The sequence below is a fragment of the Brassica napus genome, chromosome C5 (assembly GCF_020379485.1).
Source record: "Brassica napus cultivar Da-Ae chromosome C5, Da-Ae, whole genome shotgun sequence".
NCBI lineage: Eukaryota > Viridiplantae > Streptophyta > Magnoliopsida > Brassicales > Brassicaceae > Brassica > Brassica napus.
Genome location: NC_063448.1, coordinates 30,769,458 through 30,795,440, shown reverse-complemented (window position 1 = coordinate 30,795,440; position 25,983 = coordinate 30,769,458). Strand labels below are relative to the sequence as shown.

The 25,983-nt window shown below is 33.0% G+C and overlaps 1 protein-coding gene across 2 annotated transcripts; it reads left to right on the top strand.

Annotated features, from left to right (window-relative positions):
- The first annotated feature begins 10,606 nt into the window (after positions 1–10,606).
- On the top strand, positions 10,607–25,914 carry LOC106426443 (GDSL esterase/lipase At2g19050-like). Of its 2 annotated transcripts, XR_002658605.2 has the most exons (5): positions 10,607–12,123; positions 12,559–12,683; positions 16,871–17,031; positions 20,216–20,452; positions 25,573–25,914. XR_002658605.2 is itself a non-coding variant. In XM_013867163.3 (2 exons), exons 1-2 carry the CDS (start codon positions 11,925–11,927, stop codon positions 12,636–12,638), a joined length of 279 nt encoding a protein of 92 aa, XP_013722617.1. In that variant the 5' UTR covers positions 10,611–11,924; the 3' UTR covers positions 12,639–12,868. The 2 variants fall into 2 exon arrangements, 1 of the variants encoding a protein (XP_013722617.1); XM_013867163.3 differs by lacking the exons at positions 16,871–17,031; positions 20,216–20,452; positions 25,573–25,914 and having other exon boundaries at positions 10,611–12,123; positions 12,559–12,868.
- The last annotated feature ends 69 nt before the right edge of the window (positions 25,915–25,983 follow it).

Here is a 25,983-nt window from a genome sequence, read left to right as displayed (position 1 = left end):
AGTTTACTGATATATAGCCCTCTCCAATAATGTTATCGACATTATTGTTAAATGTTGAAAAACCAGAAGTTTTTCACATATAGCATGTCAAAGAAATAAGAGAAACCATCATGGTGATGAATCATCAAACAAGTTCACAATATGTAATTTCTTTAAACAGACCCCAAATTAATATCTCACTCTAAAGGATTTGAAACATAATTCATCCCAAATGGGAAAACTGAATATGTTATTGGTTCTAGAGTGGGATTCATTACGAGATTTTAGACATGGAATGTCATCATCTCGAGGGGGAGAATTAAAGAATCCTAGTGAGTGGAACATTGAGAAATTATGTTCGCACTTGAAAAAGAACTTGATAAAGTAAATTCAAGTAAGATGATCCCCATGATCGGGTGTAAACATGCAGTTGTGCATGTAATAAAGGCATATACAATACAGAGGGATAAAGTATACACTACAAGAAAACATAATCTTAACGAGAGCGGTTTTCCTCGTTAGTTCGTCGTAAAAGAGGCTTTACGACGAATTAGCGAGGAATCGCGTTTGCTCGTTACTCATCTGTCGTAACACATATTTCCTCGCTAATTCGTCGTAACTTAGCGAGGAATATATTTCGTCGTAAAGACGAAGTAGAGCTTTTCGTCGTAAAGACCACGTCAATATTCCACGTAAGGACGTCGCTATATTTCCTCGCAAATACCTCGAAACGAGTTCCTCGTAATCTATACGTAAATACCTTGAAAGCGTTTCCTCGCAAAATACACGTAACAACCACGAAAGGATTTCCTCGTACAATACTCGTTTATCTTTCCTCGTTATTTTCTCGTAAATGTTTCCTCGTAAAATACTCGTTTACTATTTCTCGTCATTTCCTCGTAAGGTTTCCACGTAAAGAGTTCGTACATTAGCTACGAATTTACTTCGTTTTTATTATTTTACAGAATTTAAAAATATAATTAAAAAATAATTAAAATTATTTAATTTAATAATAAATTAAAATTTAAAATAAAAATAAATCAATATGAAAATATTTTATATATAAATAAGTTTTGAATTTATATAATACAACAACCGAAAAAAAACTAAGGGTCGTTCATCGCCTGGTAGAATTCATCACTCCTCCTCGTAACATCCGCCTCGTTATGTACGTCGGATGACTCGCCTTGAATGGGATGTTGTTGTCGCATGTTCCTCAACATGGACTCCCATTCCGGATTTGTGGCCGCAATAACGTCCAAGAAGCCCTCGACTCCACCCATACGAGATTTTGTCGCGGTCAACTCGTTACGCAGCTGAGCGGACTCTCTACGCAGCTCAGTGACTTCATCATCCCGTCGCTGACCATAAGACGATGTCGCTCTCGGAACATCGTTGACGGAACCAATCCCCAACGTCCGTCCCTTTTTTTTAGGGACAACGTTAAAAACAAAAAATAAATATTGTAAGTAAAAATTTAAAGTTATATTAAATGAATAATAAAAAATTAAATTTTTTGAAATTTTACCTCCTCGTAAATCTTATCCACTTCAAGTGTGGATAAGGTGACGAGTAATCCGTCGGTAGACTGCTGGGTCAGCTGAGTCTGGCGGTCTTCAACCCGAGCAACTACGTCGTTGTAGATTTGCTCGGACTTGCCATCTACAAATACACCCGCCTTGTTCTTGTGGGTCCTCTCGTAAAGTTCCATAAGAGACGGGAGATGTCCCGTCTCTTTGGCCTAAAAAACATTTAAGAAAGTTAGAATAAAATATATATATTAAAAAAATTATTTAATAAAATATTTAATTACCATTTCCAAACGGACACCGGCGTGGGGTTTTTGGCCCGTAGTGTGAAGCATCGGCCCGTTTCCGTGCTCATCGACCGTGTTACGGGAGTTAGAGCAAGCCTGGGCGATTCTAATGGAATCAGGAAGGCGCCAATAACGGATGAGGCCATCCCACACATCTGTGGTGAGCTCAGCGGGTTTGCCACGCTCATACCCCTTCACGATCCAGTCACCCTTCCAGTTGGAGACTGTGTCCAACAAGCGAGCTTTCTCCTTCGCGTTAAACTTCTTCCTCACCCTCTCAGTGATCCCCAAGGCCCAATTATATTTTTGCTGTTGGAAAAAATAAATTAACAATTAGTTTTTTAGAAAGTATATATATAAATCATGAAAAAATTAAAGTATATATAATTAATTAATAGAAACTTACAGCGTAAATTTTAAACCATGTCTTTCTGACGTAGTGAGGCGTCTTACTCCAGTTTGGATGTGGCATGGAGAAGTAACCCTTGATCGTGTCGGTTACGTCCGATGCAAGACATCCGTCAACCCCCCACCTGGAAAATACAAATTTAAAATATAAATTATTTTTTAATGTTATAAAAGAAATTTAAACGAATTAAAAAAAATTAATGCAACATACCACAAAGTTCCGTCCGGTCGGTCTGGGTCGATGACTGGTGAACCTTCTCTGCCTGGCAGACTGAGAATGTCCTCTACAGTGTACTGCGAGTAAGGAGCACTCGGAGGCACCATCAAATCAGGATGAATATCGGCGGCCATCGGAGGTGCCATCGGAGGAGGCACAGGAGGAGGCATCGTCGGATGAGCCATCGAGGAAGGCACATGAGGAGCCGATGGTGCACTAGAAGAAGTAGACCCAGAGACTCTCTGAGTGTACTGAGTCTCGGGGACAGTCTCCTGACCCGAAGAACCGGGAGCGGAAGAAGAGGCCGGGTCTAAACGACTACCCGGCTCACCGAAGATCTCTCTGTAATGGGCAGTAAGTCTTCCTTTTCGAACCTGGGAAAAAAAATTAAATTTTTAAAATTAACATCAACAATATATTTCCCAACATTATCCACCTAATCAACACTAAATAACATAAAATCCGCAAACCTATCTAAATTCCCTATACTAACCACCTAATCTATCCTAAACTAACCAAATTAGAGAGGAATCAGAGAGGCTTACCATTGCTACGAAATGGAGAGCAAGTAGAGAGGAAGTAGAGAGGAAAGAAAGAGTGACCGCTCGGGTGTATATATAAGATTACATATCGTCGCAAATTCCTCGTAAGTTTACGACGAAATCGCGAGCAGTTACAAAGGCCCGTGTTTTTTTATACGAGGTATTAACGACGATTTAGCTTACGAGGAATTAACGAGGCTTGCTTTCCTATAAATATACCCACAACTCTCATTCTCAAACCACACACAAACTCCCAAATCACACCTTATCTCAAATCACATTCCTCAGCAAAATCCTATTCAAATTATAAATATTTGAAAAAAATAAGAAAAGGAGAAGATATTAGAATTAATGTGGGCGAGACTTACGTATTATAATTGCTGGAAGTCTTGCCACATGTTAATCTGGTATTTCTCTCCTTTTCCTTTTTTTTCTTGTTTTTACACTACGAGATATTTACGACGATTTGTACTTACGTGGAATTAACGGGTTTTATGTTTAAATCCTTTTACGTGGTGTTTACGACGATTTCTGCTTACGTGGAATTAACGAGTGTTTTGTTTAAATCCTTTTACGTGGTATTTACGACGATTTCATCCTACGTGGTATTTACGACGATTTCATCATACGAGGACTTTACGACGATTTGTGCTTAGGTGGAATTAACGAGTGTTAGGTTTAAATCCCTAGAATCCGAAACCCGAAACCCGAGACCCCAAACCCCAAACCCGAAACCCGAAACCCGAAACTCGAAACCCCAAACCCCAAACCCGAAACCCGAAACCCCAAACCCCAAACCCAAAACCCCAAACCCTAAACCCAAACCCCCAAACCCAAAACCCCAAACCCGAAACCCCAAACCCCAAACCCGAAACCCCAAATCCGAAACCCCATATTCCTTAATTTCTACTTCATATATTCCAAACCCCATCTTTATTTTTAAGTTTCGTCGTTATTTTTAACGAGTGTTATGTTTAAATCCCTAGAACCCGAAACCCGAAACCCGAAACCCCAAACTCGAAACCCGAAACCCGAAACCCCAAATCCGAAACCCCACATTCCTTATTTTCTACTACATATATTTCAAACCCCATCTTTATTTTTAAGTTTAGTCGTTATTTTTAACGAGTGTTATGTTTAAATCCCTAGAACCCAAAACCCGAAACCCGAAACCCGAAACCCGAAACCCCAAACCCGAAATATGAAACCCGAAACCCCAAACCCAAAACCCCATATTCCTTATTTTCTACTTCATATATTCCAAACCCCATCTTTATTTTTAAGTTTCGTCGTTATTTCCTCGTTGTCTTACGTGATATGTACGACGATTTCATCCTACGTGGTATTTATGACGATTTCACCCTACGTGGTATTTACGACGATTTCATCCTACGTGGTATTTACGACGATTTCATCCTACGTGGTATTTACGACGATTTCATCCTACGTGGTATTTACGACGATTTCATCCTACGTGGAATTAACGAGTCCCGCGTTCTTTATTTTTATATTTCGTCGTTATGTCCTCGTTGATCTACGAGGACTTTACGACGATTTGTGCTTACGTGGAATTAACGAGTGTTATGTTTAAATCCCTAGAATCCGAAACCCCAAACCCCAAATCCCATATTCCTTATTTTCTACTTCATATATTCCAAACCCCATCTTTATTTCCATTCCAAACCACAATTCCCACATTTGCTTATTCATAAAACAAACTCCCACATTACCTTATTCATAAAAAAAACCCCACATTATCTTATTCATAAAACAAACTCCCTCATCTTATTCATAAAACAAATACATCAATCGGATACATCGACATTCTCGTCATCACTAGAAACATCATCATTTTCATTAAACTCGTCTTCAACAGCTTCGTCTGTGGCATCATCGGTAAGATCTTTGTACTCGTGATTATGCGGATCAATGAGAAGGATGTCATCAATTTCTTGTTCAGGTTCCTCGACTTCATTTATCTGTTCTTCTTGCAATGGTGGTTCTTCTCCACTGATGATTCGTCCTCGAGGTGTAACTTTGATCACTGCTAACCAATTTATACATGAATCTCTCATCCGAGGGTATGGAAGGAAGCTAACTTGGTCTGCTTGTGAAGCTAAGATGAAAGGCTCGAATTTGTTGTACCTTCGTCCACCGTTGACATCAACTACACCGAATTTGTTAGAACGAACACCTCTGCTGACGACGGGGTCGAACCATTCACATTTGAAGAGGACACATTTCAGCTTCAGTATCCCTGGAAATTCGACTTCAATAATCTCCGTCAAGATCCCTTAGAAATCTGTTTCCCCTTTCACACATATTCCATAGCCTCGTGTGAAATACATTTGTGATGTGGTGACCTTTACAAGTGGAGATTGAATTACTTCGTGTAACCACTTAGGATAATATGCATCGTCGTCGTCATAATCAACCTGCAAAAATAAAGAGAATGTTAATGAAATACAGATCATGTATGAAAAAGAGTTTGAGTTAATACCTGATTCCGCAACCACGTAATGAAGTGTTGATCTTTCCTTTTGTCTACGTCACTTGTGGATATACCAGGAAATGTTTCTTCGACTTGAGAAACAAATAGGCTGTAAAATCACATTTTATAGGAATGAATCTCTCGCAATTATACAATTAATTATACTTATATGTGTTTCGAAGTGTCAATATATGTTACCTTTCAAAATAACGCATCAATGGATCTTCGCAATTGAGTAGAATATAGGTGTGTGCACTATGAGCGTCTTGTTCACTCGACCACCAAACCTCTTTAGACTTCCCACCGAGTCGCCCAATCTGGCTAAAGATGTCTGGAACACCAGCAACTGCATATGTTGGCGCAACACCACCATCATCATATCTTCTTGGAGCTCTTCTCCGGGTACGTACTTTTGACGCAAAGTAGTACGATGTGAAGTGAGAAACTTCTTCCGTCAAACTTCCAGCAATTATAGAACCTTCAACTTTGGCGAGGTTCTTTGCTTTTCCCTTCAAATATTTCATGGCTCGCTCATACTGATACATCCATCCGTAATGTACAGGTCCACGAAGCAATGCCTCATATGGGAGGTGGACAGCTAGATGCTCCATGACGTCAAAAAATCTGGGAGGAAATATCTTCTCCAAGTTGCACAATAAGATGGGAATGTTCTCCTGAAGCTGTTCCACAACTTCTTCTTTAAGAGTGCGTGTGCTCAGATCCCTGAAAAATGCTCCAATGCCTTTTATATTCAAAAAAAAATTAAACACATTGTTAGTCATATATTATTTTGTAAATTATTGTGATATAATACACTACGTACCTGCAAGTGCTTCATGTACGTTTGTTGGAAGTAGCTCCGCAAATGCAAAGGGCAGTAGTCGTTGCATAAAGACATGACAATCATGACTCTTCATCCCGGAGAACTTTTGACCCTTTTCAACACATCAATAGAGATTCGAAACATACCCATCGGGGAACTTCACTTCTGATGCCACCCAGTTGAACAACACCGACTTTTTTTCTGAAGATAATCTGAATATCGGAACGGGAACTTGTCCATTGCTTTTAATATGTAACTCGCTTCTTGAGCAAATATCCGGCAAGTCCAACCTCGATTTTATGTTGTCTTTTGTCTTCCCTGGGACATTCAATATTGTATTCATGATGTTCTCAAAGAAATTCTTCTCTATATGCATCACATCGAGGTTGTGGCGCAGAAGAAGATCCTTCCAATATGGCAACTCCCAAAATATACTCTTCTTGTGCCAGTTGTGATGAACACCGTAAGAATCTGGCATATTACGAGGGACATGCCAATTACCACCCCAACGAACTGTTTCGTTAGCTCCGTAGTAGTCGATTTGCGCTTCAATTTGTTCTCCAGTTAGATATGGAGGAGGAGTGTCTCTCACAACCCTTTTGTGCCTAAACAAATTCTTGTTTCTTCGGTAAGGATGGCCAATGGGAAGAAATCGACGGTGACAATCAAACCAACTTGTCTTCCTACCATTCTTCAGTTGAAACGCATCTGTCGTTCCATTACAATATGGACAAGCTAATCTCCCATGTGTAGTCCATCCAGACAACATCCCATAGGCAGGAAAATCACTTATGGTCCACAAAAGCATCGCTCGCATCGTAAAATTCGTCTTCGTTGAACAGTCATACGTTCTCACCCCTGTTGACCACAAATCCTTCAACTCTTTTATCAGTGGTTGTAGGAAAACATCCAGGGACCTTTTTGGATGGTTCGGACCAGGTATTAATATGGTCAAGAATAGTAACTCCCGTTGCATGCACATCTCCGGTGGCAGGTTGTATGGAGTAAGAAAGACTGGCCACAATGAATATTGTCTCCCTGACATTCCGAACGGTCTAAATCCATATGTGCATAATCCAAGATACACATTCCGGATATTGCTAGCGAAATACGGATGTACTTTGTTGAAATGTTTCCAGGCTCTTGCATCTGATGGATGAGTCATCTCACCATCCGTCTGAGTATGCTCGGCATGCCATCTCATCTTTCCAGCAGTCTGCTCTGATTGATACAATCTTTTCAATCTGTCTGTAATTGGTAGGTACCACATCCTTTGGTACGGTACCTTATTACGTCCCCGTCCTTGCGGCTTGAATCGTGGCTTCTTGCAGAATCGACATTCTTCTAGCTTCTCATCATCTCCCCAATAGATCATGCAGTTGTCGATGCAAACATCTATCATCTCCGAAGGCAACCCAAGACTATAAACCAGTTTCTGAATCTCATAATAAGAATCAGCAGACACATTGTCTTCCGGCAAATACTCTTTAAACAAGTCCGCCCATTCGTTCATGCAACTTTCAGGTAGATTGTGATCAGTTTTAATATTCATCATTCTAGCAGCTAACGACAATTTAGAGAGACCTTCTCTACAACCACTGTAAAGTGGTTGATTCGTCGCGTTTAACATTTCGTAAAACTTTTTTGCATCTATATTAGGTTCTTCATCTTCATCATGAGCTACGAATGCATCAGCTACCATATCATGAACCCTATCATAATCTACCATCTCCTCCTGATGGTAACTATGTTCATTATGCAAATGATGATCAACCGGTTCTTTTTCCTGAAAATTGCTATTACTACTACTAGCTTCGTTCTGATCATAATTAAAACCTTCTCCATGTTGAAACCAAATATAGTAATTTGGCGTGAAACCTCAATTTATTAAATGCTTCCAAACATTTTCACGGTTTGCCAGTTTCGAATTGTTGCATTTCCGACAAGGACAGAACATCTTACCACTTTCTTGGGCGAGCGGTGTTGAATATGCTTGATGCATAAATGTCTCCAGACCCGCAAGGTATTCTTTCGTCACTCTCCCATTAGCATCTCTATGCATATACATCTACTTCCGCAACTCGTAAATAGTCCCGGAGCCAGCCATTTTTTTTCTTTCACGTTTTTTGTTGTTTGTGTGTTTAAAATGATGTTCAAACATCCATATTTATAGGAAATTTCGAATCTGGTAGTTGCAAGTTTCCTATGAATTTACGACGAAAATTAATTAGGTGGCCAAAAAAAACGTGTAACACCTACAAAGTTGGTGGGTTCAAAAATTTCCTCGCTAAATACACGTAAACTATTTCCTCGTAAATAACACGCAAATTTTACGTCGTATTTACGAGGAAATAGTTTTTCCTCGTAAAATACTCGTAAAATTACATCCACTTTACGACGAAACACTTTTGTCGTTACGTTACGAGGAAATAACGATGACTTTAGTTTTTCACTTAAATTCCTCGTAAACTCGACGTAAATTTACGAGGATTATTTTTCCTCGTTAAATTTCGTCGTTAAGCATGTGTTTTCTTGTAGTGATATGGATACTTAGAAATATGCTCGCAAGTTTGCTAGAAGCATATGATAACCTGATGGAATGAGATATGTGAAATGGAATACAATGAAAAGTAGAATAATCCATTTACAAAATGCCTGCCAGACATTTTGATGCAAAAATGATATCTCATATTCCAGCTGAAAATGCTCCAATAAGAAAATAGTGTCCTAAACGGACGATATATGAGTCTATGGCACGCTAGAGACGTGATAGACCACTTTGGTTCTAAAGAGTCCTCGAAATGGAGCAAAAATATAAATAGAGGATGAATCTCATGATGAGACCGTTGATATGGTTAATATAACAGTCAGGTACCTGGGTAAATCATCGATGATGATAAAGAGATCTCGATTAACCATATCAGTACGGGTAAAAAGATAGAACCAAAGAGAAAATAGATTGTCGACAATAATGAAAAAGCGCTATATTATATAAAAATAAAGATTATGAATCTACCTCTATGTATGAGGGTAGAGTGAATTGATTGGCCATCAATTCGATATAAAGCTCGTTAGAATAACGAGAGATTTTTGGAATAAAAGTCCAAGGTATATATTTCTCCAAAGAATGAAATGAAAGATGACCTTGAGGTATGAAAAGCGGCTTGTTCCAAGGTCACTGGAGAAAATTTAAAATAGATGCAATATAGTGAAATGTCTGGCAGGACAAAAATAACTTGAGTTGCATCTTGATGTTTAGTAGTCCCTGGAGAGTTAAAGATACTCTCGAGAATATATAAAACTATGAAAGAGTTAGAACAAGCCGTATATAAGGTATCTTGAACCAGAAACTGGTGATATGTTTACGGCACGATTTACCGGAGGATGAATTTCCAGCGTTAGGGGGAGGAATTTGAGAAATTCCTAAAGAGATTACATGGTGTACACAGTTGTTGTTACACTTTGGTCCCCTACGAATCTAAGAGGGCTGGAAATTCAGGAAATTGTGCATTTGCATAATTTGGCATACCAGTTACTAAGTGTGTTCACAGATACGACATGATATACCCGCAGAAAATGTTCCATCCAGAGTTGATGTTCCTAAAGAACAAACTGATGGTAACAAAATGAATGAACCTAGGGTTCAGTTAAAGAGGGGGAGACTAGCGGGTTCTAAAGATAAAAATCCCCAAAAGAAAAAGAAATTTGTTGAGCAAAGCAGAAAGGTTTCAAAAGAACCTGATATTGAAAGATGTCTGAAAGAAGGCATAAGTGGAAAGCTTCCAGAACAACCTGATATTGAAAAATGACTGAAAGAAGGCATAGATGAAAAGGTTCAAGATGAACCAAATAAAGATGATCCAGATAACGAAAAGGGAACAGAGAAGTATGAGATTTCCATCAACTACACCCTTGATAAAAAGTTATAAGATAAAAGATGTTGATGGAATGTTCTCCTTTTCTGTGTCCAAAGAGATCGATCATAAAAGTGATTATCCCGATCCAAGGTCCATTAAAAAGACATGATTGGGAGCAGCCATTCAAATTGAATTATTCTCCCTAAATAAAAAGAATGTCTTTGGACCTATAGTCATAACGCCTGAGAATATAAATCTTGTTGGGTATAAGTGGGTATTCGTGAGAAAAGTAACACGATATAAAACCTGATTAGTTGCCCAAAGATTTTCTCAGAGACCGGGAATTGATTTTAAGGAAACGTATTCCCCGGTAATGGATGCAATTACGTTTAGATTTTTGATGAGCTTAATGGCATCTAAAAATCTTGAAATGCATCTTATAGACGTTTTGACTACATATTTGTATGGATCGTTGGATAACGATATATATATGAAACTCCCTGAGGGATTGAAAATGCCAGGGGCATTGAAAGAAAAATCCAGGGAGATTTGTTCGTTCAAGTTACAGCGATCACTTTACGGATTATAACAATCCGGACGCATGTGCTACAATCTCTTAAGTGAATATGTCTTGGAAAAGGGATATGTGTATAATGCGATATGTCCATGCGTTTTTATAAAGAAATCGTCATCTGACTTTGTGATCATTGTTGTATATGTAGACGACTTGACCATAATTGGAACTCAAAAGGAGGTTGATGATGCTCGAACTCATATGAAAGAAGAGTTCGAAATAAAAGATCTCGGCAAGACAAAGTTTTGTCTTGGGCTCCAAATAGAGCATCTCCGAGAAAGAATAATTGTGCATCAATCAATCCATACGAAAAGGTTGTCGAAATGCTTTGGTATGAATAAAGCGACTCTTTTGAGTACTCCAATGGCAAATAGATCTCTCGATGAAAGAGATGTTTAAAAGATCCTGGTAAGATCTTACATAAATAAGTACTTTGAAGATGCTAATGGTAATAAAGCATATATGAGCTTACATATCTTGCGAGTTGTGTTTGATTAAATATACGTTTAGACACTAATATCTTTGCAAGATATAGCTCATTTCCTATTTATGGAAATTAGAACGGCGTCGAGAACATATCCGTTCTCTCCAAGGTACGTATTGATTTAGGATTGATTTATCCTAGAAACCCCGAAAACACGTCTACAGTATCGGAATGCGGCATTTGCGTGACTTTTGAAGAAAAAGCTAAGTCCACTATTCTCATGGGGAGATTACGGCAGTATACTATTTTTCCCTCTTCACGGTTTTTATCCCAAAGGGTTTTTCCGTGATTAGGTTTTTAATAAGGCACTACATAATACATGATTGGATAATCAAGGGGGAGAGTTAAAATATGAATGATTATCCAATAACACTTGTCATGGTCTCATATCATCCTCATCACTTCCACATGTCATATGTTCCAAGAGGTTTTTATATTATCAGCAGTACATATGTCAGATATATATTTTTGTCCTTTTCTTATCAGTTGGTGAAATAAACCGACTCTTCCTCTCTATAAATAGAGTTGTAAAAGAAAAAAGGAATTGAATTAAGAATCTGAATCTCTTTCAACATCTCTCTCAATCTGTTGTCTCATCTCTCTCTCTTTTTGTCTTGTCACTTTTACACACCCACTAACAAATATATATACAATAATAAATATAAACACTACCTCAGATTTATTATATAACACCGAGGTAATTTTCAAGGCATTGTTGTGGGTTATTGCGGCAATGGCGCTTATAATGGCCGAGGAGGCTCGTACACAGCTAGTGCCTTGCTATTTCGTTTTCGGAGACTCAGTCTTCGACAACGGTAACAACAATGACTTGAACACTACCGTCAAAGTTCATTATTCACCTTATGGTATTGATTTTGCTAGAGGTCCTACCGGCCGGTTTAGCAATGGCCGTAATATTCCCGACTTTATCGGTTAGTCCTCGGCCTGGTTTATTTCTGTGCCAATATGTTGTCGATGAATCTGCTCATAGAAACAGCCAAAAATTACAAGTTTTTTAGTAACTGGAAGATTCTAATGGATGTGTCTCTAGCTGACGTTTTTAACGAATAATACATCAATAATAATGGTATATATAAAAAGAAACGGAAACATTATAACTAGATAATGATAATATGCAAAATAGTCACTACTTCTGAATAATATACTATTTTAGTTTTTTTTAGTAGATAGGTAAATATACTATTTTAGTAGATAGATAAAGTTTTGTATGTATATTGTGTATCAAGATTCAGTTTTTTTAAGGAAATTTAAAATTTATTCTGTATCATTTTTTTTTGTAGAAAAATTCTTGTGCGTATTATTCATAATGAATACTTGTGTAATATGAGTTTGGTTTATGTTTTTAGCTGAACTAATGGGATTCAGTGATTACATTCCACCTTTTGCTGGAGCATCTCCTCAACAAGCTCACACTGGTATAAACTAAGCTTCTGGTGCTGCCGGAATTCTCGAAGAGACTAGCTACCATTTGGTAAGAACTTACTTAAAAGCAAGAGAGATTAACTTGAATTTATTTTCATGCTTTTTCCTCAAGTGTTTCATTTTCATTAATACTACTACACATTGGCCAAATGTGACACAAGCTAGAGTAATTAAGTAGATTTCCTAAACGAAATTCAGTTTCATCTTCAGACTTTACTAATAGTTTAATTGATTTGAAAATATGTGTGGTGATCATTTGTTCTCAATTATTAGCTATGATGTTTGTATATAGTTTTAAATAAGGACTTTGTGTAGTGAAAGTTTGAGGCTCAAATCGATCTGGCTTCGAAAAAGACTAGTTCAAATGTTATGAATCCCGGGTTAATATACGGGCAAATATCTGAAAATTATCATACAATTATAGACTTTTAGGTAAATCTCTATAATATTATTTGAGAAATCAGTTTCGTATGTGTCGTGCTCACATTAATTCTCCGGTTGATTACGCTGATATTTTTAATGAATTAAAAATGATACATTTATATTATTGAATTTTTTATTTAGTTTCCTTTAAAAAAAAAATCAAATAGCATATATAATAAAAATGAAACGTTTATAAAGTTTAAAAAACAAATTTAAAAACGAAAATATATTTATATATTATGATTTCATTAAAAAGAAAAGTTCACAAAAAGAAATATTTCATTTAAAAAATATTTTAAATAACATAAAAGTACTTTTGAAGTAAAAAAATATTTCTTTATATCTATATTTTCTTAAATGAAAATATATATTTGCATATAATATGATTTCATAAAACAACATTCACACACATAATCTTGATATTAGAAAAAAAATATTATTTTTAATACATAATTCTGTACAATACAAAAATATATATTTTCAAAGTAAAAGAAATAATTTTTATATATCTATCTATTTTCTTAGACAATTACATAAAATAATTAAGTAACATGAACTAACATATGTTTAATTGACTAGAAATAGTTTATAATTAGTAATATTGAAATGTTTTATTTATTTTTCATATATTTAGTTGAATATAATATCTTTCAATTACAGCAAAAAAATCTATAAATTATATATTTTTCTTATATAGTATGATTTTTAAAATACAACCACACAATTTTTTTAAACTACTTATTTTTAAGAGATATTAAAAAAAGAATTAACAATAAACATCTTTTGATCAAATAATTACAAAATATTTTTAATTGTTACATACTTTAACGAGGTAGATATATTATATTTTTATCATTATTAAAAATATTTGTTTTCAAAATATTACATTTGCTTTTAAATTTTATTTTTTATATTTGTGGAACTTAATATGACTATAATTAAAATACGAACGAAAATTTGAATTCTCATTTTTAAGATTATTCAAAATAAATTTCAGTTTACCATTTCAGTTTAATTATTGTAAATATTTATATGTGTTTATAAGGTTCCAAAAATGTATTAGTTATTTATATATGTAACTTCATATTGATCATCGCTTTATTTTCTATTCTTTTTTAAAACAAATCAACATATAATTTGATAAATATTATAAAACTACATTCATATTTAAACGATAAATAAAATTAATTTGATTTTACTTATAATAATAAAAACAATTATACTTCAGTTTGAATTTGAAAAAATATATATAACTCAATATACTCACAACATGAGTTACTCGACTAATCCAAATTATATCTAAAATCACATATTTAACTGCAATAAGTATATAATTTTATAACAATAATTTATTTTATGACATGTAAATTATAGGATGACTCAAAAAATATTAACATATGAAAATAAAATAATTTAGTTCTTTTGTAAAATTTATATATATGCATGAGACTGTAGAATATTATCGTTATATTAATTTACATAATTTGGAATTAGACACTTTAGTTTATTTTCTATTTCATTCTAAGACCAATATATCTTAAGTTATACATAATCTTCCTCAAATATATTTACATATCTAAGCCAACAACCAACGTAAATAAAAATAAGAAAATTAATCATAATTTTAATATCTATACTATTAAAGCATAATCATTCTTAGGATTATGCCCCTGACTTTTTCAATTAATTACAAAAATTTCCATTACCTTTTTCAATTGTTTTTAATGGTTTTCGGAAATTAAAAGCCCAACAAATTAGAAAATAGCATATTTATGTCTAACTAAACAAAATAGCCCAATAATTTAAACAATATATCCATCATTTTTTAAGCCCATTTAGTGTATGTTTACTAACCCATTCATATTGGTTTTTGTTCTAACCCTATACCTTAAAACTCCATTCAAACCCTAACTCTATTCAAACCCTATTAACATCATCAAAAACCCATTGTCCAAAAAACTATACCAAATATATTGGAGTTTATTATAATGCCTATGTCTTATTTAAAATTTTCTTATATGAAGTTCCCGAAATATATTAAATATTATCTTTCAGTAATATTAATTATACTATTATAGTATAGGGTTAGCATATTTCGAAATCATTGGTTTTCAATGTTATTGACCTTTTAAACAGCCAATAATATGTAAATATTTATATTCACCAAATTTGGTATACAAATATAAATATAAAACGTAATAAACAGAAACTCATAGATTTTCGGATTCAAATCAAACAAATTCCAAGAATATTCTCTATAACATCCATTTTCGTAATTGCTACATACAATAAATTCAAAAGATAATATATATAAACAAGATTTTCCGATTTAACTAAATTAACTTGATGAACACGCAGAGAATATGAATTTTCCGAATACTAATCTTAAAAGATAGATATATTCGATAATAAAGAGAAGATCCCTCAATCTTTTCCTAAAACCTAAGCATTCTGTTTTGTCAGTTCTAGGATACTTAAACATGTTTTGGGTTGGGTTATAGAAAACAAAAGTTGGTCGTTGATTTGTAAGCCCAATTTACCAGTAACCTTTCATGTAATTTTTGATCCTATAGGCTTTAAAGCTCAATTTTTACTTTTTTATATTCGTTAACTTAAACATGGATAATTTTGATTTTATTAAAAATGATTATTTTTATGAATTAATTTAAAATGGTTCTTATTTTGTATTATAAATGTTAATTTTAAAATAAAAAATGTTGATAGTTTTCGGGAAGTTATTATATATTGTAAGAATTTTAAATATAATTTATTTTCATTATTAAAATCAACTTCAATATAAATAGATTTACAAAAGATAAGAAAGATTACTATGTAAGATACGGATTTCGCAATACAATGAAATCACAAGAATATTATATGTTAAATATTTAAATTTATCCGATTTTGTTCTAAAAATACAAAAAATGTGATTTTTAACCGTATTATCCAAAAACAGGTAGTAAACCAGTACCAAATTAAACTCCAAAATTTATCGAGTTTTTAATATTTTTATCCCAATCAAACTAAGAGCTAAACTAATTAATCCGAAACCAAACCTAAATTCACAAATAATCGAACGGTTCCTATATTTTTTAATTCGGAAAAAAAACAAATTCACAACCAAAACCGAAAACCAAAAAAAAAAAAACAAATTACAGTCAAACTGAAAATTGAACGCACATGCCTAAACATATTAGTGAACAAATAGATGGATTAATAAATTTTTCAACAAAAAATATCCCGCGCTTTCAAAGCGCGGATCAAAATCTAGTAGTATTATTAATACAAATTATGCATACAAATTATAAATTGATTTAAAATTAAAAATAAATAACAATTAATTATTATAGTATATTTATTTTCTAAATATTTATACCCGTGCATGAACACGGAAAAATCACCTAGTTAATATTAATCGACGAGTTTTCTTTCCAGCAAACGTAACTTTTTGTGCACCTTAAAGAATTTTAAGTTAACTAATCATGTGCTGATCACCTTAAGGAAGCCTTAATCTATTCTAAGGCTCCAAATAGGCAACATGAATTACAAGGATCAGATATAAAATAATACTATATACATGTTATAGGTGACTAAAAAGAACAATTTATTAATTTCTTTCAAGGGATGTTCAAAAAAAAAATTCTTTCATGGGAAGTAACCATTTGTCTTTTTTATTGATTATTATTTTCTTGCTGGGAGCCTAATTAAATATGACTCGTTTACAGAATTTTTTTTTTCGAGAACTACAATATTTGGTATTGTTTCGGTTTAGAACACTTAATTATTATGCATAATAGTATTTTTGTCTCATAGGGCGATAAAATCAGTTTTGAAAAGCAAATAAAGAATCATCGGACGATTATAATGACGGACGATTATAATGACGGCGAATGTGCCATCCGAGAAGCTGGAGAAATGCCTATACACAATTAATATTGGAAGCAATGATTATCTCAACAATTATTTCATGCAAGGTGATAAGTACAATACTAGTCGCACGTTCACTTACGATCAATATGCTGAATTCCTCATTGGACGTTATCGCTAGTATAGCCAAGGTTTAAAAAGAAAAATAATAAGAGAATTATAGACCCTCAAATCTGATTTTATTAAAACAAATTACATAATAAATAGTTTATTAATTTTACAAAACCTAAAAATAAGTAGAAGTGTTTATATAAATTTTATTCATAACAAGATATAAACCCGTTGCAACGGGTTTTGTTTGATGTTTTAATTTAATAAAAACCATAAAATAATAAATTTTTTTATTATAGTATTATGATTTTTTTTTGCTTATGTTGTTTGAGATTTATTTTATAATTAAAACTTATTTTCACACATAAGTTCAAGTTAATATTTGTATTTTATAATCATGATGTATAGATGAGTTGTTATAAACTTTATACTAAGGATTAGAGAAAATAATATACATAAACACTTAAACTGAACACAATCTGAAATAAGAAATGAAAAGTAAAAAGAAATGAAAATTAAATACACCAATCGAATCAATGACAACATTATACATGTTCTTATGTATTAATTTAATATTTTATTAAATATGTCTTTAAAGTTTTATTTTGCTATGATTCTTTTAAAAAGAAAAACATTATATTTTATAAATATCTTTTTTTATTTACAATTAAAAAATAAAATAAAAATATTAAATACTCTTTTACAATTTTTATTAAGATTAAAAAAAGGTAAATTACTGTCATATAACCTTACAATTATCTCTTCTTTAGAATTTTCTGAAAAAATATTGCTATCAAATAATTATTTTTAGTTATTAATAAATATTTTTAAAATTGCTATTTTTACAATTCGTATCTACTAATTTTATACTTCTTTTGTTAGTTAAATAATTGTTATCAAAATATTCATCATCAAATACTCTCTTAAAATAATATCAAATAAATTTTTACAATTCTCTTTTGGTTAGGACTAAAAAATATTATACAAATTTCTTTTGTTTAGGATTTTTTTTTATAAAAAAGGAAAACAACTATCAAATATTATTTTGCAGTTTTGTAGGATTTTATAAAAGAAAATTAATATTATATAATCTTTTAGAATTATATTTCGTCTAGGATTTAAAAATAAATAAAATTTCTATCAAATAACTATTTTCAGTTAATGTTAACTATTTTTAAAAGTTGCAAATTTTAAAATTCCTTTTTTTCAATATCATTAATATTTTTACAATTTTTCTTGTTAATTGAAGTAAAAATTATTATCAAATAAAATTTTACAATTCTCTCTAGTCGCGATTTAAACAAAACGAAAAGTTTTTAATTGGTAAGATTAGAAAATAATTTTCTATTAGAAATCTCTTTTATTATGCTTTTAGGAAAATAAGAAGTTATTTTCACATAATGAAAGTTTTTATTGACATATTCACAATCTAATTTTTTAATTGACACATATCACAATCATATCAGGTGAAATATTTAAAGTTAATTTTAGTTTATATTTATAACACAAAATTATTAAAAAAGTAAATTTAGTTAATTATAAGAAAAATAAGATTACTTTTACGTTTTTATTTTATTTAGACTTTTAAAAAGAGATTAATTTTTTTTTCTTTTAGATTTTTATACAACTATTTTATTTTTAATAGAAAAATTCTGTTTAATTATTTATTTATTTTGCTTTATACATACAAACACATATTTATCATATTCACACATACTCATCTACGCCAATAACATCAAAATTAAAAGTTGAGTTGTATCAAGAAATTAAAAGAAAATACTCATATAATACTTTTCATGTAAATACTATTATTTTTTGTAAAAATAATATGTGGAAGCTTAAACCTAAATATAGATATGAAATAGTTGTAGCTATTTTGTCATAATTGTTTAACATACAATTATCTATTAAAAAGGAAATTTATTTACTTATAAGAAAATAATAAGATTACTTTTACAATTTTCTTTTAATTATGCTTTCAAAAAAGTAATATTATTTATTTTAAAATTAGTTTTTCTTCATGTTATTATTAAATAATTTATTGTACTCATAGGATTTTACAATTCGTTTTTGTTTAACATTTTTTTTTAAAATTTAATGTTTATCTTTTATAATTCTCTATCTTTAGTATCTTTTAAAACAAACATTATAATAAAAATAATAATAATAATAATAACAATTATAACAATAATAGTAATAGTAATAATAATAATAATAATACTGTAAAAGTTATTAATAGTAATTATCCTTTTTAAAACTTTTAAACCAAAAAATTGTAAAAGAGTGTTTAGTGTTAATTTTCTTTTATTAAAATCTGATTTTTAATACTATTAAAAAAAATTGTAAAAGATTGTTTAATGTTAATTTTCCTTTATTGAAATCTGATTTTTTTTAAATAAGTTATATAATTTTTCGTTTATACAAATCCTATACCAAAAATGATTTGTACCAATAATTTATTATTTTACTGTATATATTTTTATTGAATATAATTTTATCTAAGTTTTAATGAAAATATAATTATAAAATATTATATTGAGATTGGTTCTTCAAAATTGATGATTAACATGATTGTTACACATGGTCATTATTTTTCTAAAAACATTTATATGTTAAACTATATCATAATCAAAAATACATATACTAAAATAATAAAAAGGAGTTTTCTTAAAACTAAGAAAAAAATTATATTAAATAATTTGTTTTCAAATCTATTTTTTAGGATTTTGAAAAAAGGAAATTTTCTAAAACAATTACTACTAAATATTTTTAAATCGTTTTTACTATTAAGTAATTTTTAAGTAGTTTTTTTCAAAAATCGTTTTATTCTCTTAATATATATACTTTTAATCATTGTATATTTAAACACATGTCACAATATTAGAAGAAAAATTATTATCAAATAATCTTTTGCAATTATCTTTTGAGTAGGATCTTAAAAAAAATTACTATTAAATAATATATATAATAAGATTTTTAGTAAATTCATTTTTGTTAATATCTTAGTATATATGTTTTTAATTATGAGATAAATTAACGCATGTCACAATCTTAAATATATTATTGACATGTGTCGCGATCATGTTAATTAGCAACTTTGAAGAACCAAGCTTTATATAATAAGATTAATATGTATCTTTTTTAAAAACAGATATATTACGAGACTTTGTTTATGTACAGTTATTATATGTCCAAGGAGCAAGGAAGGTGGGGTTGTTTGGGGTCAGTAAGCTCGGATGCACGCCGCGAATGATCGCCTCCCATGGTGGTGGTCTAGGCTGCGCTGCTGAAGTGAACAAAGCTGTTGAATCATTCAACAAGAACCTCAAAGATCTGGTCAGTGAGTTTAACACAAACTTCAACGATGCTAAGATCACTTACGTTGATATCTTCACCAGTCAAACTCCTCTTGCGTAGGTAAGTAGATTTAAATATATTGAGCTCAACATTTTGATCCAAGAGGAAATCCGTTTTGCCAATTCTTTTTGTTGCTAAACTGATTTTGTTGGTTGTGTGTTTTCTTTGCCGAACTAAAAACATATGGTAATGTTGTTGACAATTAAGCTTAAGCTTGAAAGATAACTTAGGTTATAGGTTATTCTAATGAGTTTAGGATTAGGAAAAAGAAAGTATTTTCTAATGAGTTTAGGAAATTATGATTGTTATATAAAGAGATACTATGATGTGGTATAACTTATGAGATTTGAGAGGGCTTTAGTTTTTGAGTTAAGCTTTCTAAAGCAATGAGAAGGTGTGTTCTTACTCTTGGATTTGTGTCAGTTTGATTTCAATAATTGGTATCAGAGCTTTATTGAGATCAATAAACAAACCGAGAGAAGATAACTAAAAAAGCTTTGTTGAGAAGACAGAGTTATGGGGGATCTAACCGTGACGACCAAGGCGAAGGAGATCAGTCCTTCAAATATACAATGTCCGATTCTCAATACTACAAACTACACAGTATGGAGCATGCGAATGAAAGTTGCACTAAAGGTACATAAAGTGTTGGACTCGATAGAACCAGGCACAACCAATAGAGACAAGAGTGATATGGCAAAGCCTTTCTATTCGAATTGCTACCTGATTCTCTAATCCTACAAGTTGGCAACCTCGATACATCCAAAGAAGTTTGGAAAGCAATCAAGGCATGACATGTAGGAGTGGATAGGATTCGAGAAGCTCGACTTCAGACCTTAATGGATGACTTCAGTCAGATGAAGATAAAAGAAACTGACACCATTGACAATTTCTCAGAAAAACTTGCATAAGCTTCCTCAAAATCGACAGCTTTGGGAGAAGTTATTGATGAATCTAAACTTGTGAAGAAATTTCTAAACAACCTCCTCCGAAAGAAATACATTCGTATAATCGCTGCGCTCGAGCAAGTCCTTAACCTAAACACAACTAGTTTCAATGATATTGTTGGAAGGTTAAAAGCTTATGAAGAAAAAATCCAAGATGAAGATCAACAAGAAGATCAAGGGAAGCTCATGTACGCTAACATAGATTCTCCGACACAACATAATAGCTACGGTAGAGGAAGAGGATGGGGAGTACGGTTTGGAAATAGAGGAAGAGGACGTGGGAATTATAACAATCAACGTGACTGGAGACAAGGAAGGGACATGTCAAGAGTAGTCTGTTATTGGTGTGATAAAACCGGTCACTATGTCATTGATTATCCTGATCGATTTCTCAAACTACAGGAGACACAAGCGGGTGAGACTGACAGCACACATGTAGCAGAGGAGTTGATGATGCACGAGGTAGGGAGTTGATGATGCACGAGGTAGTATACCTCAATGAAGAGAAAGTCATGCCACGCAAGTTTGAGGCACACTCTGAGATTGATAACATATGGTACTTGGACAACGGAGCAAGTAATCATATGATTGGGAATCAAAGCTATTTTACGCGGATAGATGAGAAGATTACGGGGAAAGTGAGGTTTGCTGACGATTCTCGTATCGATATAAAAGTAAAAAGATCTATTCTCTTCACAACCAAAGATGGGAAGCGCAAAGCTTTAGATGATTTATACTTTAAACTTGAAGAGTAATATCATAAGCCTTGGACAGGCTACATAATCTAGTTGCGACGTTCGAATGAGAGAAGACTACCTAACTTTATATGATCGAGAGTGTAACTTGTTAGTAAAGTCAATTAGGTAAAACAAAATCGACTATACAAAGTCACCATGGAGGTAGAGAGCACTAGACGTCTTCATGCCACAAACCTCAGTGATTCAGATACTTGGCACACAAGACTTGGACATGTTGGTCTTGTACTATGAGATCGATGATGAACAAGGAAGTAATCAAGGGAATGCCTATGATCGATATTGATAAAGATACTTTCGCGTCTTGTCTTATGTGAAAATAAACAAGAAGATCATTTCCAAAGGCAACAACATATTGAGCCTCACATATCCTTGAGCTGATCCATGGAGATATTTGTGGACTGATAACACCATCAACAACAACAAGAAATAGTTATATATTTGTTTTGATTGATGGTCTTTCTCGGTACATGTGGTCAATCTTGTTGAAGGAGAAAAGTGAAGCTTTTGAGAAGTTTAAAAGCTTTAAGCAGATTATTTTAAAAAGAGACAGGGTCTACCATCAAAACTTTACGGACGGATAGAGGTGGTGAGTTCACTTCTCACGAGTTTCAGAGCTTCTGCGAAAGCCATGGAATAAAGAGACATCTAACCGCACCTTACTCGCCACAGCAGAACGGAGTTGTTGGACGATGCAACAAAACTTTAATGGAGATGACTAGAAGCATAATGAAGCATGTGAGTATTCCAAACTACCTATGGGGAGAAGCGGTAAGACACTCAACATATCTCATCAATAGAATTGCAACCCGTAAGCTGAAAGAGAAAACTCCATATGAAAGCTTTAAAAAAAAGAAACCGAACGTGGAGAACCTACGCGTATTCGGTTGTGTCTGCTATGCCAAGATAGAAGCACCATATCTCAAGAAGCTTGATGATTGGTCGCAAGCATTAGTGCACCTTGGAACAAAACCATGATCAAAAGCATATTGGTTATTTGATCCAAAAGCTTCGCAAAGTGATAGTAAGCAGGGACGTAATCTTTGATGAACATAAAAGTTGGGGTTGGAATATAATAGGAAAAGAGTCTACCGAAGAACAAGGAGCACTAACTTTCCGGTGCACGGTTACGAAGAGGAGAGGCAAGATAAAACAGATGAAGAAGGTAATGATAGCGAGCAAGGTAGCGATGGTGAATGCAACGAAGAAGAGTCTTATGAAGAAACAGAGAACCCTGAAACGGAGTATCCGACTCAGTTGAGAAGGTGACAAGAGTAACCACGAGATCTAGCTACCTCGAGGATTATATTTTGTTGGCTGAAGTAGCAGAAACTGAGAGGATACTTCTTTTGATGAAGAACCATGGGACTGGAATGCGGCAAAAAGAAATAACGTTAGGCGAGACGCCTCTAAAGATGAGATTTCTTTGATAAAGAAAAAGAAGACGTGGACTCTGGTTGAGCTTCGTTTCGGTTGCAAAACGATTGGTTTGAATTGGGTTTTTTAGATAAACCGCAATGCAGATGGGAGTATTATCAAATACAAAGCCATGCTCGTCGCTAAGGGATATGTGCAACGTCATGGCGTTGATTTTGAAAAAGTGTTTTCTCCAGTAGCAAGAATAGAAACAGTCCGGGTTATCATTGCGTTTGCCACTTCTAATGGATGGAAAATCCACCATCTCGACGTTAAAATAACGTTTCTTCATGGAGACTTGAGTGAAGAAGCTTATGTTTCACAACCTGAGGGTTTCAAGATCAAAGGTAGTGAGAACAAGGTGTATAAGTTGCATAAAGCTCTCTATGGTTTGAGACAAGCACGTAGGGCTTGGACCATCAAGCTAAAGGCGATTCTTAAAGAACTAAACTTCTCTAAGTGCTACAAGGAGCCGTTGCTGTTCAGAAAGGAATCAAAGGGGAGTGTTCTTTTGGTTGCAGTCTATGTAGATTATCTAGTTATAGGTTCGAGCTTAGAGGTTACACAAGAATTTAAGGTTGAGATGGCAACCAAATTTGAGCTGAGTGATCTTGGTAAGCTCAGTTATTACCTCGGTATTGAAGTAACTCAACTTAAAGATGGTATAATTTTGCATCAAGAGAGGTATGCAAGTAAGATACTAAAGGAAGCGGGTATGAGTGATTGCAATATGGTTCATGTTCCTATGAGAAGGAACCAATGAGAAGGATTTCAGGAGAAACATTGGTTGTCTACGATATTTGATCCATACTCGACCTGATAGAAGCCATTGCGTTAGAGTGCTTAGTTGATACATGCATGAACCGAAGGTATCACATGGTGTGGCTTTCAAACAAGTGCTACGGTATCTGCGAGGAACTTGCGCACTTGGACTGTACTTTAAGTGTGAAACCAAGAGAGGACTCATAGGCTACAGCGACAGTAGTTATAGTGTAGATCTTGACGACGATAGAAGGATGACGGGACACATTTTGTTATCTTAACGAATGTCCTGTTACTTGGTGCTCACAAAAGCAGGATACTGTTGCACTATTCTCATGTGAAGTTGAGTTTATGGCAGCAACGGAGAATGCAAAGCAAGCGTTATGGCTGCAAGAGTTGCTTGAAGAAATCACAGATAAGGAAGCTAACAAAGCAGTGATTTGTACATACAATAAATCAGTCACTATTCATACCAAAAACCCGGTGTTTATGGAAGAAGTAAACACAAACACAAGAAATGTCATTTTATTAGAGAATTTGTTGAAGAAGGTTTTGTGGACATTGATTTCGTCGCTGGCAAGGAACAGAAGGCCGACATATGATATTAACTAAATCACTTGGAAGAATCAAATTCAAGGAGATGAGAATTCTCATTGAAGTTCAAGATGTGAAGAAAGGAGATTTCAAACTATGGAGGAGAATGTTGACTTAAGCTTGAAGATAACTTAGGTTATAAGTTATCCTAATGAGTTTAAGATTAGGAAAAAGGAAATATGTGTTTTCAAATGAGTTTAGGAAATTATGATTGTTATATAAGGAGGTACCATGATGTAGTAGTATATACTTATGAGATTTGAGAGAGTTTTAGTTTTTGAGTTAAGTTTTCTAAAGCAATAAAAAGATGTATTTACTCTTGGATTTGTGTGAGTTTGATTTAATAAATGCTAAAAAATGTTTTTTAATAAGGCATTCTAGAAAATATTTATATTTTGTAATAATATTAAGTTTCGTAAAACCACAATAACCTCTTTTGGGAAAATTATGAATCCTTCTTAAACGCCTACTAATTCTGCAGTTTTACGAAAGCTTTTTCGAAAAGTTTCATAAAAATATAAATCTTCATTTTACTACAAATTTACAAATATTTGATCCGTTTTTTTTTTTGAAACTAATATTTGATCCGTTTTGGTTGCAGTAAAATCACAAATTCTTTTATTGGATTAAGTTCCTATAAATTTACCTTGCGTATATATAAACAAAAAAAAATAACAGTCACGCGTAAAATTTTACATGTTTGTAGGGTTTACGGAAACACAGAAGAATTGTTGTTCGGTCGAATCAGGGGCAGAACTATGTGCGGCAAATAAACCGGTTTGTGAGTTTCGAAGAAGGTACGTGTACTGGGACAAAGTCCACAGCACTGAGGCGGCCAACATGTTTGTGGCAAATTCTGCGTTTGCTGGAGTCACTGCTTTTCCTTATAGCCTTGCCTTACTTGCAGAACTATAGGGACAATATACTCGAAAACATCATTCGCACATATATATATATATATTTGGGAGATATTGGTAAAATAAGCCATAGTGATAATACTTTTGTCTGTTTATACATTTGTATTAATTGATCAGTTTTGGACATAATTGCTCTCATGATAACAAAAATAATTATTAAAAATTATATATATATATATATCTATGATACTTTAATTAAA

What these genes read in the sequence shown, in the direction of transcription:
- LOC106426443 (XM_013867163.3), top strand. Translation starts at nt 11,925, where the DNA reads ATGGCGCTTATAATGGCCGAGGAGGCTCGTACACAGCTAGTGCCTTGC. An exon ending in TAATATTCCCGACTTTATCG is followed by an intron (nt 12,124 to 12,558) that starts GTTAGTCCTCGG and finishes TTATGTTTTTAG; the next exon opens with CTGAACTAATGGGATTCAGT.